General features: G+C 42.1%; 1 protein-coding gene across 1 annotated transcript in view; it reads right to left on the reverse strand.

Annotated features, from left to right (window-relative positions):
- Nucleotides 1–2355: 2355 nt before the first annotated feature.
- LOC110535566 (cadherin-10-like) overlaps nt 2356–12491 on the reverse strand; it is a 63422-nt gene continuing 53286 nt past the window's right edge. The window contains exons 9-12 of the mRNA XM_021620631.3: nt 6760–6881; nt 6555–6663; nt 6107–6355; nt 2356–3450 (exon numbers count right to left, since the gene is read on the reverse strand). Coding sequence (XP_021476306.3) covers nt 2957–3450; nt 6107–6355; nt 6555–6663; nt 6760–6881 — 974 coding nt within the window. The 3' untranslated portion in view covers nt 2356–2956. The remainder of the gene's footprint in view (nt 3451–6106; nt 6356–6554; nt 6664–6759; nt 6882–12491) is intronic.

The following is a 12491-nucleotide window of genomic DNA, read 5'->3' on the forward strand; positions in this document are numbered from 1 at the left end:
GCTACCTGCCACCCCATAAGCAATGGCACTTCAATAGGATTACAAATTATTCTATTGTGAAACTATCCATGACCAACCTCACAGATAACCTTCAAAGTTTCAGATTGTGGCTGGTGTAAGGGGATGATTGAGTTTGTTACTGGAGTGATTTATGTTTGTAACTCTGAGAGCTATACATTGGATTCATCCCAATTGGCACCCTATTCTCTATCTACAGTGCCTTGCGAAAGTATTCGGCCCCTTTGAACTTTGCGACCTTTTGCCACATTTCAGGCTTCAAACATAAAGATATAAAACTGTATTTTTTTGTGAAGAATCAACAACAAGTGGGACACAATCATGAAGTGGAACGACATTTATTGGATATTTCAAACTTTTTTAACAAATCAAAAACTGAAAAATTGGGCGTGCAAAATTATTCAGCCCCCAAAGTTAATACTTTGTAGCGCCACCTTTTACTGCGATTACAGCTGTAAGTCGCTTGGGGTATGTCTCTATCAGTTTTGCACATCGAGAGACTGAAATTTTTTCCCATTCCTCCTTGCAAAACAGCTCGAGCTCAGTGAGGTTGGATGGAGAGCATTTGTGAACAGCAGTTTTCAGTTCTTTCCACAGATTCTCGATTGGATTCAGGTCTGGACTTTGACTTGGCAATTCTAACACCTGGATATGTTTATTTTTGAACCATTCCATTGTAGATTTTGCTTTATGTTTTGGATCATTGTCTTGTTGGAAGACAAATCTCCGTCCCAGTCTCAGGTCTTTTGCAGACTCCATCAGGTTTTCTTCCAGAATGGTCCTTTATTTGGCTCCATCCATCTTCCCATCAATTTTAACCATCTTCCCTGTCCCTGCTGAAGAAAAGCAGGCCCAAATCATGATGCTGCCACCACCATGTTTGACAGTGGGGATGGTGTGTTCAGCTGTGTTGCTTTTACGCCAAACATAACGTTTTGCATTGTTGCCAAGAAGTTCAATTTTGGTTTCATCTGACCAGAGCACCTTCTTCCACATGTTTGGTGTGTCTCCCAGGTGGCTTGTGGCAAACTTTAAACAACACTTTTTATGGATATCTTTAAGAAATGGCTTTCTTCTTGCCACTCTTCCATAAAGGCCAGATTTGTGCAATATACGACTGATTGTTGTCCTATGGACAGAGTCTCCCACCTCAGCTGTAGATCTCTGCAGTTCATCCAGAGTGATCATGGACCTCTTGGCTGCATCTCTGATCAGTCTTCTCCTTGTATGAGCTGAAAGTTTAGAGGGACGGCCAGATCTTGGTAGATTTGCAGTGGTCTGATACTCCTTCCATTTCAATATTACCGCTTGCACAGTGCTCCTTGGGATGTTTAAAGCTTGGGAAATCTTTTTGTATCCAAATCCAGCTTTAAACTTCTTCACAACAGTATCTCGGACCTGCCTGGTGTGTTCCTTGTTCTTCATGATGCTCTCTGCGCTTTTAACGGACCTCTGAGACTATCACAGTGCAGGTGCATTTATACGGAGACTTGATTGCACACAGATGGATTGTTTTTATCATCATTAGTCATTTAGGTCAACATTGGATCATTCAGAGATCCTCACTGAACTTCTGGAGAGAGTTTGCTGCACTGAAAGTAAAGGGGCTGAATCATTTTGCACGCCCAATTTTTCAGTTTTTGATTTGTTAAAAAAGTTTGAAATATCCAATAAATGTCGTTCCACTTCATGATTGTGTCCCACTTGTTGTTGATTCTTCACAAAAAAATACAGTTTTATATCTTTATGTTTGAAGCCTGAAATGTGGCAAAAGGTCGCAAAGTTCAAGTGGGCCGAATACTTTCGTACATTAGTACCCTACATTTGACCTAGGCCCATAGGGCTCTGGTCAAAGTACTGCACTATGTAGGGAATATTGTGCCATTTTGGGTCAAAAGCACTGGCTGTATTGGATTTCATTCCACTCGTCTCAAAATATGCATGCAGATACATTATCCATAATTGGGAAAATAAATTAAATAAAGTATTTTTTTTGTCCACAAAGAGAAAGTCGAGAGTTATTGATCATTACAGTATATGTAAAGTGGAACCTCCCTAGCAATACTCATATTGCTAATATATTACTGCCATCTGATTTACATTGCACCATAGTGGCTAACAATAAATTGAGGTGGTGGTTGTAGCTCATGCCTAGTTTCCCATACTTCAGATGTGAAAACGTTACATTTACAATGTGTTTTGTCAGCTGAATATTGTGGAACTTCTATATTATCAAATTCCACTGATATGATGTATCAACTTGTATTTTATACAACTGTGTGATTCATAAAATACTACTAATAAAACTTGAAACTCTATGAAAAATTTATGAAAATGTGAAGTTTCTTAATTTTTTTATTAAGAAAAGAAGTATAAAAATATAAATATAAAACAATATAACTTGGCATTCAAACAACATGAATTCAGTGTGTGACAGTTACCCTACAACGTACACGTCCTTATTACATCATACACCTACAGTATATGATGAAATGGATCCACAGAATAAACCTAACCAACCATTAACATGAACATTGCTTGCCAAACAAAGATGGCGAATAGGATATAGTATGTCCATCATGGAAAAGCAGTTCATACATGTATCTATTTCAAATTTACTTTGCCCGAAAAGCATTTTTTTTCTCCAATAAACATTGATAGTATACAAGACTACTATCTCACTCCTCAGTTACAAAACACATTGTCCATACCATTGTTCACAACATTTCTTAAAATTCAAAGGCATCTTTACTGATTATAACCAAAAACAGTAAAACTGTGAGGAATATCACCACCAGTAGTGAGTTTAATGTTTAATTGATGAATTCTACTTGACCAGCCATATGAATCAATGGATCGGTTGCAGGATAGTGTGTGAGAGAGATTATCAATACATGTCATTGATGATGGGCTCCGGTAGTACAGCCCTAACTGTAATCTAGGTTTCTCTCTCTGTGTCCTTCCCTATATACATATCCGCTAGTTTTTTGAACGCCGGTCCCCAGTTGCTTAGGTAATCGTACTCCTGGTCCCCCTCCGTAGCTCCAGACTCCAGGGAGCTGAGTGACTCGGCTAGCGAGCCGCTCCCCTCGTAGGCGTAGGTGGCAAGGGAGTCGTACGGGGGCGCGGTGGGGTCTGAGTCGTTCTCATGGAGCCTCCCGTGAATGAAGTCTCTGACGTCGGCGTTATCCTTTATAGGGGATGTCCTCCCGAAGGGAAACAGCATCTCTGGGATGATGTCCCTGCGCAGCTTCTTAGCGTCCATCACCTCTGGATTGCGCAGTGTGCCAATATCAAAGGCCTGGGTGTCCTCCTCTCCGCCCCCCTCATCGTTGTAGCTGACAACATTGTCTCTCACATCCTCTTTGGAGATAATCAGAGGCTCCTTCTTCCTCTGCTGCCTCCTCAGGGCAGCGAACAGCACCACGATCACTACACACACAGACAGATAGAGAGATTAAAACTTGAGTATGAGATGGGAGAGAAGAGGAGTGTGCTCCGTCATTCATTAAGTAAACTCAGGAATACACACCAGAGAGAAAGACATTTGCTATCAGTGATAAATACGCTGCACTGTCTTGGGCACTCACCTCCTTTTATTAAAGATTGAGCAGAACAAGCTTTTCTTTCGCTTTTCCCCTTAACATCAAATTCACTGTTGAAAATCTGTAGCACTTGAATTAGCCCTTTGTTTTTCTCATTCTCAAGACAGGCTACCCTTACTCACATAATTAAATGCATCTTATTCAATTTTAATTTCTGAGCAAGACTTGAAATCCAAACTTGCCAGCTGAAGGAGGAATGTGCATCCAGTGGCACTATGAGAGCATTGGATTTATGTTGTTGCTCATTATTTTCATGAAAAAGGAGCAAATCGAGAGGAAAAACAATTCCCTTACATTTGGGCCTCCTCCTCATCCCCCTCCTCCTCCTCTTTCCCACCCCTCAGCAGGTGCTGTAGTACTCTACCTGCCTCCCACCCAGGTGTTAATTACAAAGGTCTCTGAAGGAGTGGCTCTTTAGAGGCCCAGTTACCAGGCCTTTCTGACTGATACCCCAGTGTTGGGTGGTGTGGGTTGGCATGGAGGGGTGTGGTGCAGTGTGGAGGAGGAGCGCAAACTGTTCCAGCTCAGCGCCTACTGCCTGCCTGTCAGAGGCGTAGTGGAGGTGAATTAGACAGCCTGTCAGAGGGGTTCAAGCGAGAAAACCATTGGATAATGAGCAGATGTCATGATATTTCACTCAAGAGGCGAACATGGGGTTCAACCTTCAGCACTTCCAATCTGAGTGAGCCAGAAGCCAGAGCTACAGTAGAGCTCTCTCCAGTGTCAGACAGAAAAGTGAATGGGGACTGTGAGAAGGAACAAGCACAGCATGCAGTGGAAGAAATGTCAATAGTTAATTTGCTAGCGAGGGATCAGTGACTAGGCAAGGATGTGAGCAAGATTCAAGTTGGGTGGAGATCATGGAACAGGAAGAGAAAGGAAGAGAGCACAGATGAACAGGTGAACACATCAACAGATGAACTGGGTCTGCATTATTGAGTGAGGAGGAGGAATAGCACACACACTCATTTAAGCAATAAAACATGAGAACCTGTGCATTATCATGAATAACACTGGGCTAAGGGCTGTTCTTAGCCATAACGCAAAGCAGAGTACACAAACAAAACTCAGTGGATTGGTATTTATGTTGCTATTAAGTCACTCATGACCTTTAATTGGATAATTTAATATTTCAACATCCTTAATAGGCTCATGGATTATGCTGTTTAGATGGCACTGGGGTTATGCTTGGCCAAGTGCAATACCAGGCTCAAAGTCATCTTTTTGCCCATTACTTATTGATATCCCCTTGAACATAAGCACTACGTATCTTTTGCTTTTTGCCGGGGAAAAAGACATGCACACTTTATGTTTTGCACTTTGTGCTTTTACATACTGCATTAGCTCACAAAGGAGGCTGAAGTGGTGCTTTAGGATGCCAGGAAATAGGATGTGACCTACTTTAGCAGGGAAAAACACAAATACCTTTTTGTCAAGTGGATATAACCAATAATAAAAGCTTTCATCCTGCTGCACCATTTTCATGAGGAGAAACACTATTTACACATGCAGCCAGCAAAGTAATGTCTCAGTGAGTGGCCCTAATTTAAACTTTCTTTAGTTGAAGAAGTTTGATGATGAAAGGAATAACACAAAAGAATAGCACAGAAGTAGCACAGAGGATTTAAGTGCTGTCGAAGGACTCACAGCAGAGAAAAAGAAGGAGCTAGCCAGTGCATACCGGGTGCAAATGAAGTCCTTTCTCACTCCATAGGGTGTTATCACATTATATTCCAGGATATTTGTGGCTACAGACCAGTTCGTTACACGTGCAGTGTAGTTTATTGTGGTAGAGTCCAACACAGCCTAGAATAATTGCTTCAGCTTTGTAATAAGTGACTTGGATTGCTGTGTGCTACTGTACAGTACTGTATGTTCAGAATTAAGAATAGTACTTAAGTTCTCTGACTTTGATTTGGGCGTCTCCCAAATGGCACCATATTCCCTATATTGTGCACTACATTTGACCAAAGCCTTACGGGCTCAACACAGTGTGACGACCTTCCCACTCTGTCTGCCGAATTCTTTCTCTTTGCTCTTGTTTTCCCTAATAGGATGTCGGTGGGTGGAGCCGGGAGGGTTGTCAGCGAAATGGGACACTACCTGGTCCCGGGTGTGTCCCGGGGATAAATACACCTTTCTCCCCATAGATTGTGTGGGAGAGTCTCCTCAAACACACTGGTGTTTTTTGTTGTGGCATTTTTGGGTGGTGTTTCTTGCGTGCGTGAACACCCCTCAACACCCCTCATTATCACAATCTTTGAACACATCCTCTCACTTACACTATTGACTACTGACTACACACACACCATTGTTATTTGGACATAGTTTACTTTGTTTAATAAATACGTTTGTCATTTCTTTATTTCTGTGTTGTCTCTCTCTTTGTTACTGGCTACGAGCTGGTTCGTAACAACAGGGAATAGGGTGAAATTTGTTATGCAACGGTTTACTTTACCAGTGTGATTGATAGTGATACTTACTCAAGAGGATGATGACACAGAGCAGGATAGCCACCAGAGCTCCAGTGCTCAGCCCGGCAGACAGCAGAGCCTCTGTGTTGCAGGATTGCACGTTCCCCCGGCTGTCGCAGGCACACACGTTCACAGTCAAAGTGCTGGTGCTGCTCTGGATAGGGTAGTCATTGTCTGAGATCACCACGGGCAGTAGGTATGTATTCATCTCACGCTGGCTAAATCCTCCCCTTCGGGTGATGATCCTGGCTGTGTTATCTAAGGGGTGGATCGCAGAGGGAAGAAAAAGGGGATATGAGAAATTTAAGGGTGTTTCTAATGTTTAGAACAAATGTTCCCAGTAATGATTGTGACATTGCAGCTCCATAGGTTACAAAAAAGTAAAATTGTCAATACAACTCACACAACTAAGACCAGATAATGGCCAGATAAAAAGCACAAGGCTAACATTAGCTACCTTCATTGTCAATGATGGTGAAATTTGGATTGGAGAAGCTCATACTGAAGACAAACTTATGTCCAACAAGGGGCTCATCCGTGTCAACCGCACTTATTGTCTGAATCAGCTGTGGATAGTGAAACAAAAAGGTATGGGAAAACACATGTTTCTTCAGGCTTTTCTTCGCCATTTGTAGTATTATGATGTCATACATCTACTGTACCTGTCCAGATTTGACATTTTCACAGACAAATGTCTCGTAATACATGGCAAATTCAGGTGCATTGTCGTTTACGTCCAAGACCCGTATGAACACTGGGACTCGAGTGGTTTGGCGAGGGTTACCTAAACAAGAAGTTTGAAAATGTGTTAGTTGGCCCATAGAGTAGACCCCCTCAAATTCATATCTGGACCTCAAAGCCAGTTACAATGCTTTTTAAAAATTTCTTCCCTTCTAATCAGGGACTGATTTAGTCCAGTGACACCAGGTGGGTGCAATTCATTATCAGGTAGAACAGAAAAACAGAAGTAGTCCGGAGCTCGTAGGGTAAAATTGAAATATCCCTGAAGTTAACATTAGAAAGTTAACAAAAAAACAACGTACAGGAAAGTATTCCGACACCGACATTCTTCACATTTTGTTACGTTTCATCCTTATTCTCAAAGAGGATAAACTCGTTTTTTCCCCTCATCAATCTACACATAATACCCCATAATAACAAAGCAAAAACTGGTTTTTAGAAATGTTAGCAAATTTATATATACCGTAATTTCCGGACTATAAGCTGCAACTTTTTTCCCACGCGTTGAACCTCACGGTTTATACAATGACGCGGCTAATTTATGGATTTTTCCCGCTTTCACAAGATTCATGCCGAAGGCGATCGATCTGGCTGTTGGAAAAGGAAATAGAGCTGCTGACAGCGTGGAGCATTGTCAAAAAATCCACTATCATCAACGGGTTTCGAAAGCCTGGACTGCTGCGTGTTGAAGAGGGCAGCGATCCAACATCGGATGAAGCAATTCTGAGGCTATTCAACTCCGACACCGAAGGAGATGACTTCAGTGGTTTCAGTGCACAGGAGGAGGAAGATAGTGACCAATGACTTTCTTGGTAGGCTACTGTTTAATTTTTGCTACAATCCGTGTTTCATTAAAGCCTATTTATTTTTGTTACAAGCCGTGTTTCGTTTAAAGGCTGTGTAAAGTTCATTTGTTTCAATGTACCGGTAGGCACCTGCGGCTTATAGACATGTGCGGCTTATTTATGTACAAAATACATATTTTTTAATAATTCAGTGGGTGCGGTTTATATTCAGGTGCGCTTAATAGTCCAGCAATTACGGTATATAAAACACATTGACATAGGTATATAGAGCCTTCACTCAGTACTTGAATTTTGGCAGTGATTACAGCCTTGAGTCTTCTTGGGTGTGATGCTACAAGCTTTGCACACCTGTACTTTGGGAGTTTCTCCCATTCTTCTCTGCAGATCCTCTCAAGCTCTATCAGGTTGGATGGGGAGTGTCGCTGCACAGCTATTTTCATGTGCTTCCAGAAATGTTTGATCGGGTTCAAGTCCGGGCTCTGGCTGGGACACTCAAGGACATTCAGAGACCTGTCCTGAAGCCACTCCTGCGTTTTCTTGGCTGTGTGCTTAGGGTCGTTGTCCTCTTGGAAGGTGTACCTTCGCCCCAGTCTGAGGTCCTGGAGCATGTTTTGATCAAGGATCTCTCAGTACTTTTCTCTGTTCATCTTTCCCTCGATCCTGTGACCTTTTGCCACATTTCAGGCTTCAAACATAAAGATACAAAACTGTATTTTTTTGTGAAGAATCAACAACAAGTGGGACACAATCATGAAGTGGAACGACATTTATTGGATATTTCAAACTTTTTTAACAAATCAAAAACTGAAAAATTGGGCGTGCAAAATTATTCAGCCCCTATACTTTCAGTGCAGCAAACTCTCTCCAGAAGTTCAGTGAGGATCTCTGAATGATCCCATGTTGACCTAAATGACTAATGATGATAAATACAATCCACCTGTGTGTAATCAAGTCTCCGTATAAATGCAACTGCACTGTGATAGTCTCAGAGGTCCGTCAAAAGCGCAGAGAGCATCATGAAGAACAAGGAACACACCAGGCAGGTCCGAGATACTGTTGTGAAGAAGTTTAAAGCTGGATTTGGATACAAAAAGATTTCCCAAGCTTTAAACATCCCAAGGAGCACTGTGCAAGCGATAATATTGAAATGGAAGGAGTATCAGACCACTGCAAATCTACCAAGACCTGGCCGTCCCTCTAAACTTTCAGCTCATACAAGGAGAAGACTGATAAGAGATGCAGCCAAGAGGCCCATGATCACTCTGGATGAACTGCAGAGATCTACAGCTGAGGTGGGAGACTCTGTCCATTGGACAACAATCAGTCATATATTGCACAAATCTGGCCTTTATGGAAGAGTGGCAAGAAGAAAGCCATTTCTTAAAGATATCCATAAAAAGTGTTGTTTAAAGTTTGCCACAAGCCACCTGGGAGACACAACAAACATGTGGAAGAAGGTGCTCTGGTCAGATGAAACCAAAATTGAACTTCTTGGCAACAATGCAAAACGTTATGTTTGGCGTAAAAGCAACACAGCTGAACACACCATCCCCACTGTCAAACATGGTGGTGGCAGCATCATGGTTTGGGCCTGCTTTTCTTCAGCAGGGACAGGGAAGATGGTTAAAATTGATGGGAAGATGGATGGAGCCAAATACAGGACCATTCTGGAAGAAAACCTGATGGAGTCTGCAAAAGACCTGAGATTGGGACGGAGATTTGTCTTCCAACAAGACAATGATCCAAAACATAAAGCAAAATCTACAATGGAATGGTTCAAAAATAAACATATCCAGGTGTTAGAATGGCCAAGTCAAAGTCCAGACCTGAATCCAATTGAGAATCTGTGGAAAGAACTGAAAACTGCTGTTCACAAATGCTCTCCATCCAACCTCACTGAACTCGAGCTGTTTTGCAAGGAGGAATGGGAAAAAATGTCAGTCTCTCGATGTGCAAAACGCGACTTACAGCTGTAATCGCAGCAAAAGGTGGCGCTACAAAGTATTAACTTAAGGGGGCTGAATAATTCTGCACGCCCAATTTTTCAGTTTTTGATTTGTTAAAAAAGTTTGAAATATCCAATAAATGTCGTTCCACTTCATGATTGTGTCCCACTTGTTGTTGATTCTTCACAAAAAATACAGTTGTATATCTTTATGTTTGAAGCCTGAAATGTGGCAAAAGGTCACAAAGTTCAAGGGGGCCGAATACTTTCGCAAGGCACTGTATATGCAGATGCAGAAAGGCTGCAGCAGAACACTATGTATATCACCCAAACCGATGCCAGGTTGACGAAGCCAGGAAGTGTAGCAGCACTGATACATCCCAGGTCAGTGGGCTGGTGCCCGCTACCCAGGAAGATTTTAAGCAGACTTACTCTATTTTATGTAGTGGAAGATACACCAATTATAGTGCCGGCTACAGTTCCACATTGGACTTGCTGAAGGGCTTGGTTGGTTGGCTATAGTGCTAATATTAGCTAAGTTATGTGGTAATTTAGCGTTATTTGCACATTTCACCATTTTTACTTCAATATTGCATAGATTCCCTTTGTTGTTGTTATTTTATAAAGTTAAAACTATTGATCATTTTGCACATTCTTGCCGGAGCGCACAAATCTGTGGGACAAGGGGCTGGCCAGGTGGCCCTCAGCTGCCTGACATTTGGCAATAGTTGGCAGGATTGTGTTTTTGGAAGCAGTGTTCAGTTACTCAAAGGACAGGTTTTAGGAAAACAAATATGATGATGCCATTTTACCCCAGGGCACGCTGGGTGCCTAAGTGTAAATGTCCTAATGGTGATTTCAAGTATGGCTAATGGAAAGAGTATAACCTGTCTAAGATATTGGTTTCCAATTGGGAATCAACCCTCCCACGTTCAGCTGAAACGGTGGCGCATGGAACGCAAAAATATTCTTAAAAATATTTAACCTCCACACATTAACAAGTCCAATAGCTCAAATGAAAGATAAACACCTTGTTCATCTAGCCAGCAAGTCAGATTTCTAAAATGTTTTACGGCGAAAACATAGCACATATATATGTCAAACATTTCTCCTTTGCCAAGATAATCCATAAGACCTGACAGGTGTGGCTTATCAAGAAGCTGGTTAAACAGTATGATCATTACACAGGTGTACCTTTTGCTGGGGACAATAAAAGGCCACTCTAAAATGTGCAGTTTTGTCACACAATGCCACAGTTTTGAGGGAGCGTGCAATTGGCATGCTGACTGCAGGGATGTCCACCAGAGCTGATGACAGAGAATTGAATGTTCATCTCTTTACCATACTTCACAGGGGAGCCGTTTGAACGCAAACTTCTTTATTTTTATCAAAATGTGTTTTTTTGGCAGAAATGCCCTCTAGAACATGTGAACGTGTATACCATCTGTAAATACGAATCAAATTGTTAAATTACGAGCCTAGTTGGTTTAGCCACAGAAAAAGTCAGCAACTTTCCCGCTAGCCATGATTGGCTGAGATAATGAAGGGCTGGACATGCCGAGAGATGAGTTTGGATTGGTCTAACATATAGCACACTTCCGTCTATTTGAGCTGATCAGTAAGTCTAGGTAATCCTGTCTAACGCGGCTTTTTATAAAATGTATTGTGTAGTAAAACTGCATAAACCTAATGTCAAATTAAGTTAGCTAGCTAATGTTAGCTTGCTGGCTCATTGGCTAACGTTACGTGTGTGCTCTCCACTTTCTGGAGGACAGAGTTTTGAAGTCAGTGGAATTTGAGTATGTTAACTAAGGAGATGGAGAAAACACCTGTCTCCGGATTACATTTTCAAACTAAGGACAACCATGGCATCTGACAGGAGACGCCTCCATCCATAATATGTATGGGTAAGATAATCTAGCTAGCTACATTTGCAGATATTGCAAGTTTATCATTTTGACATAGTCTTTTCATTTCAAGTTAAAGTGTACTGCTAGCTAACGTTAGCTGGCTGGCTCGCTAGCTAACGGTACATGTATGTTCTGGTAATTCGTATCTCAGAGCCACTAGTTATAGCCTAATGTTAGCTAGCTTGAACCTGGTTGGTTAGCTACCTGCAGCTGCATGTGGGGTAGTAATGTCATGAGTTGGGATTATGGTTAATTTAACACCCGTTAAATATGGCCGGTGTCAGTAAACGTTGGCAAAAAGCGTAATTCAATTGTTGCCAGCAGCACAGTTACAGTCACCAATGCTCTGGATAACATGAAAACAGCCTAAGCAGATCTGCTGGGGCGAGTAAAATGGTCAGTGTTATCTCATTGTGCATGGAAGTAGCTAGCAACCTGGCCAATGTTAGCTTGGGTTCTCACCTGCTGTTGTTAAGACCCCTACTCTTACGATAAGTGCCATGGGATCTTTAATGAACGCAGAGAGTCAGGACACCCGTTTAATGTCCCATCCGAAAGACAGCACTCTACACAGGGCAGTGTCCTCAATCACAGGCCTGGGGAATTGGGACATTTTTTGACCAGAGGAAAGAGTGCCTCCTACTGGCCCTCCAACACCACTTCCAGCAGCATCTGGTCTCCCATCCAGGGACTGACCAGGACCAACCCTGCACAGCTTCAGAAGCAAGCCAGCATTGGTATGCAGGTTGGTATGCTGCTGGATAACATAACAGCCTAACCAGCTCTCTTAGGGCAAGTAATGTTCAGTGAGCTGTTCTCTCATTTGTCTGGAAGTAGCTAGCAGCTTGACTGCTGTTGTTAGTACAGAACTCTCGGATCAACCCTTAAATAGATGCTGAAGATTACAAGTTCATCAACTATTAAAGCAAAATTACTTTCCCGTTGTTCCTCAACTGTAGTGTGTTATATACCATTTTGTAGCTCTGAGTCTC

This window comes from Oncorhynchus mykiss, chromosome 11 (genome assembly GCF_057628025.1).
Source record: "Oncorhynchus mykiss isolate SJ-2025 chromosome 11, ASM5762802v1, whole genome shotgun sequence".
Classification (NCBI taxonomy): Eukaryota; Metazoa; Chordata; class Actinopteri; order Salmoniformes; family Salmonidae; genus Oncorhynchus; species Oncorhynchus mykiss.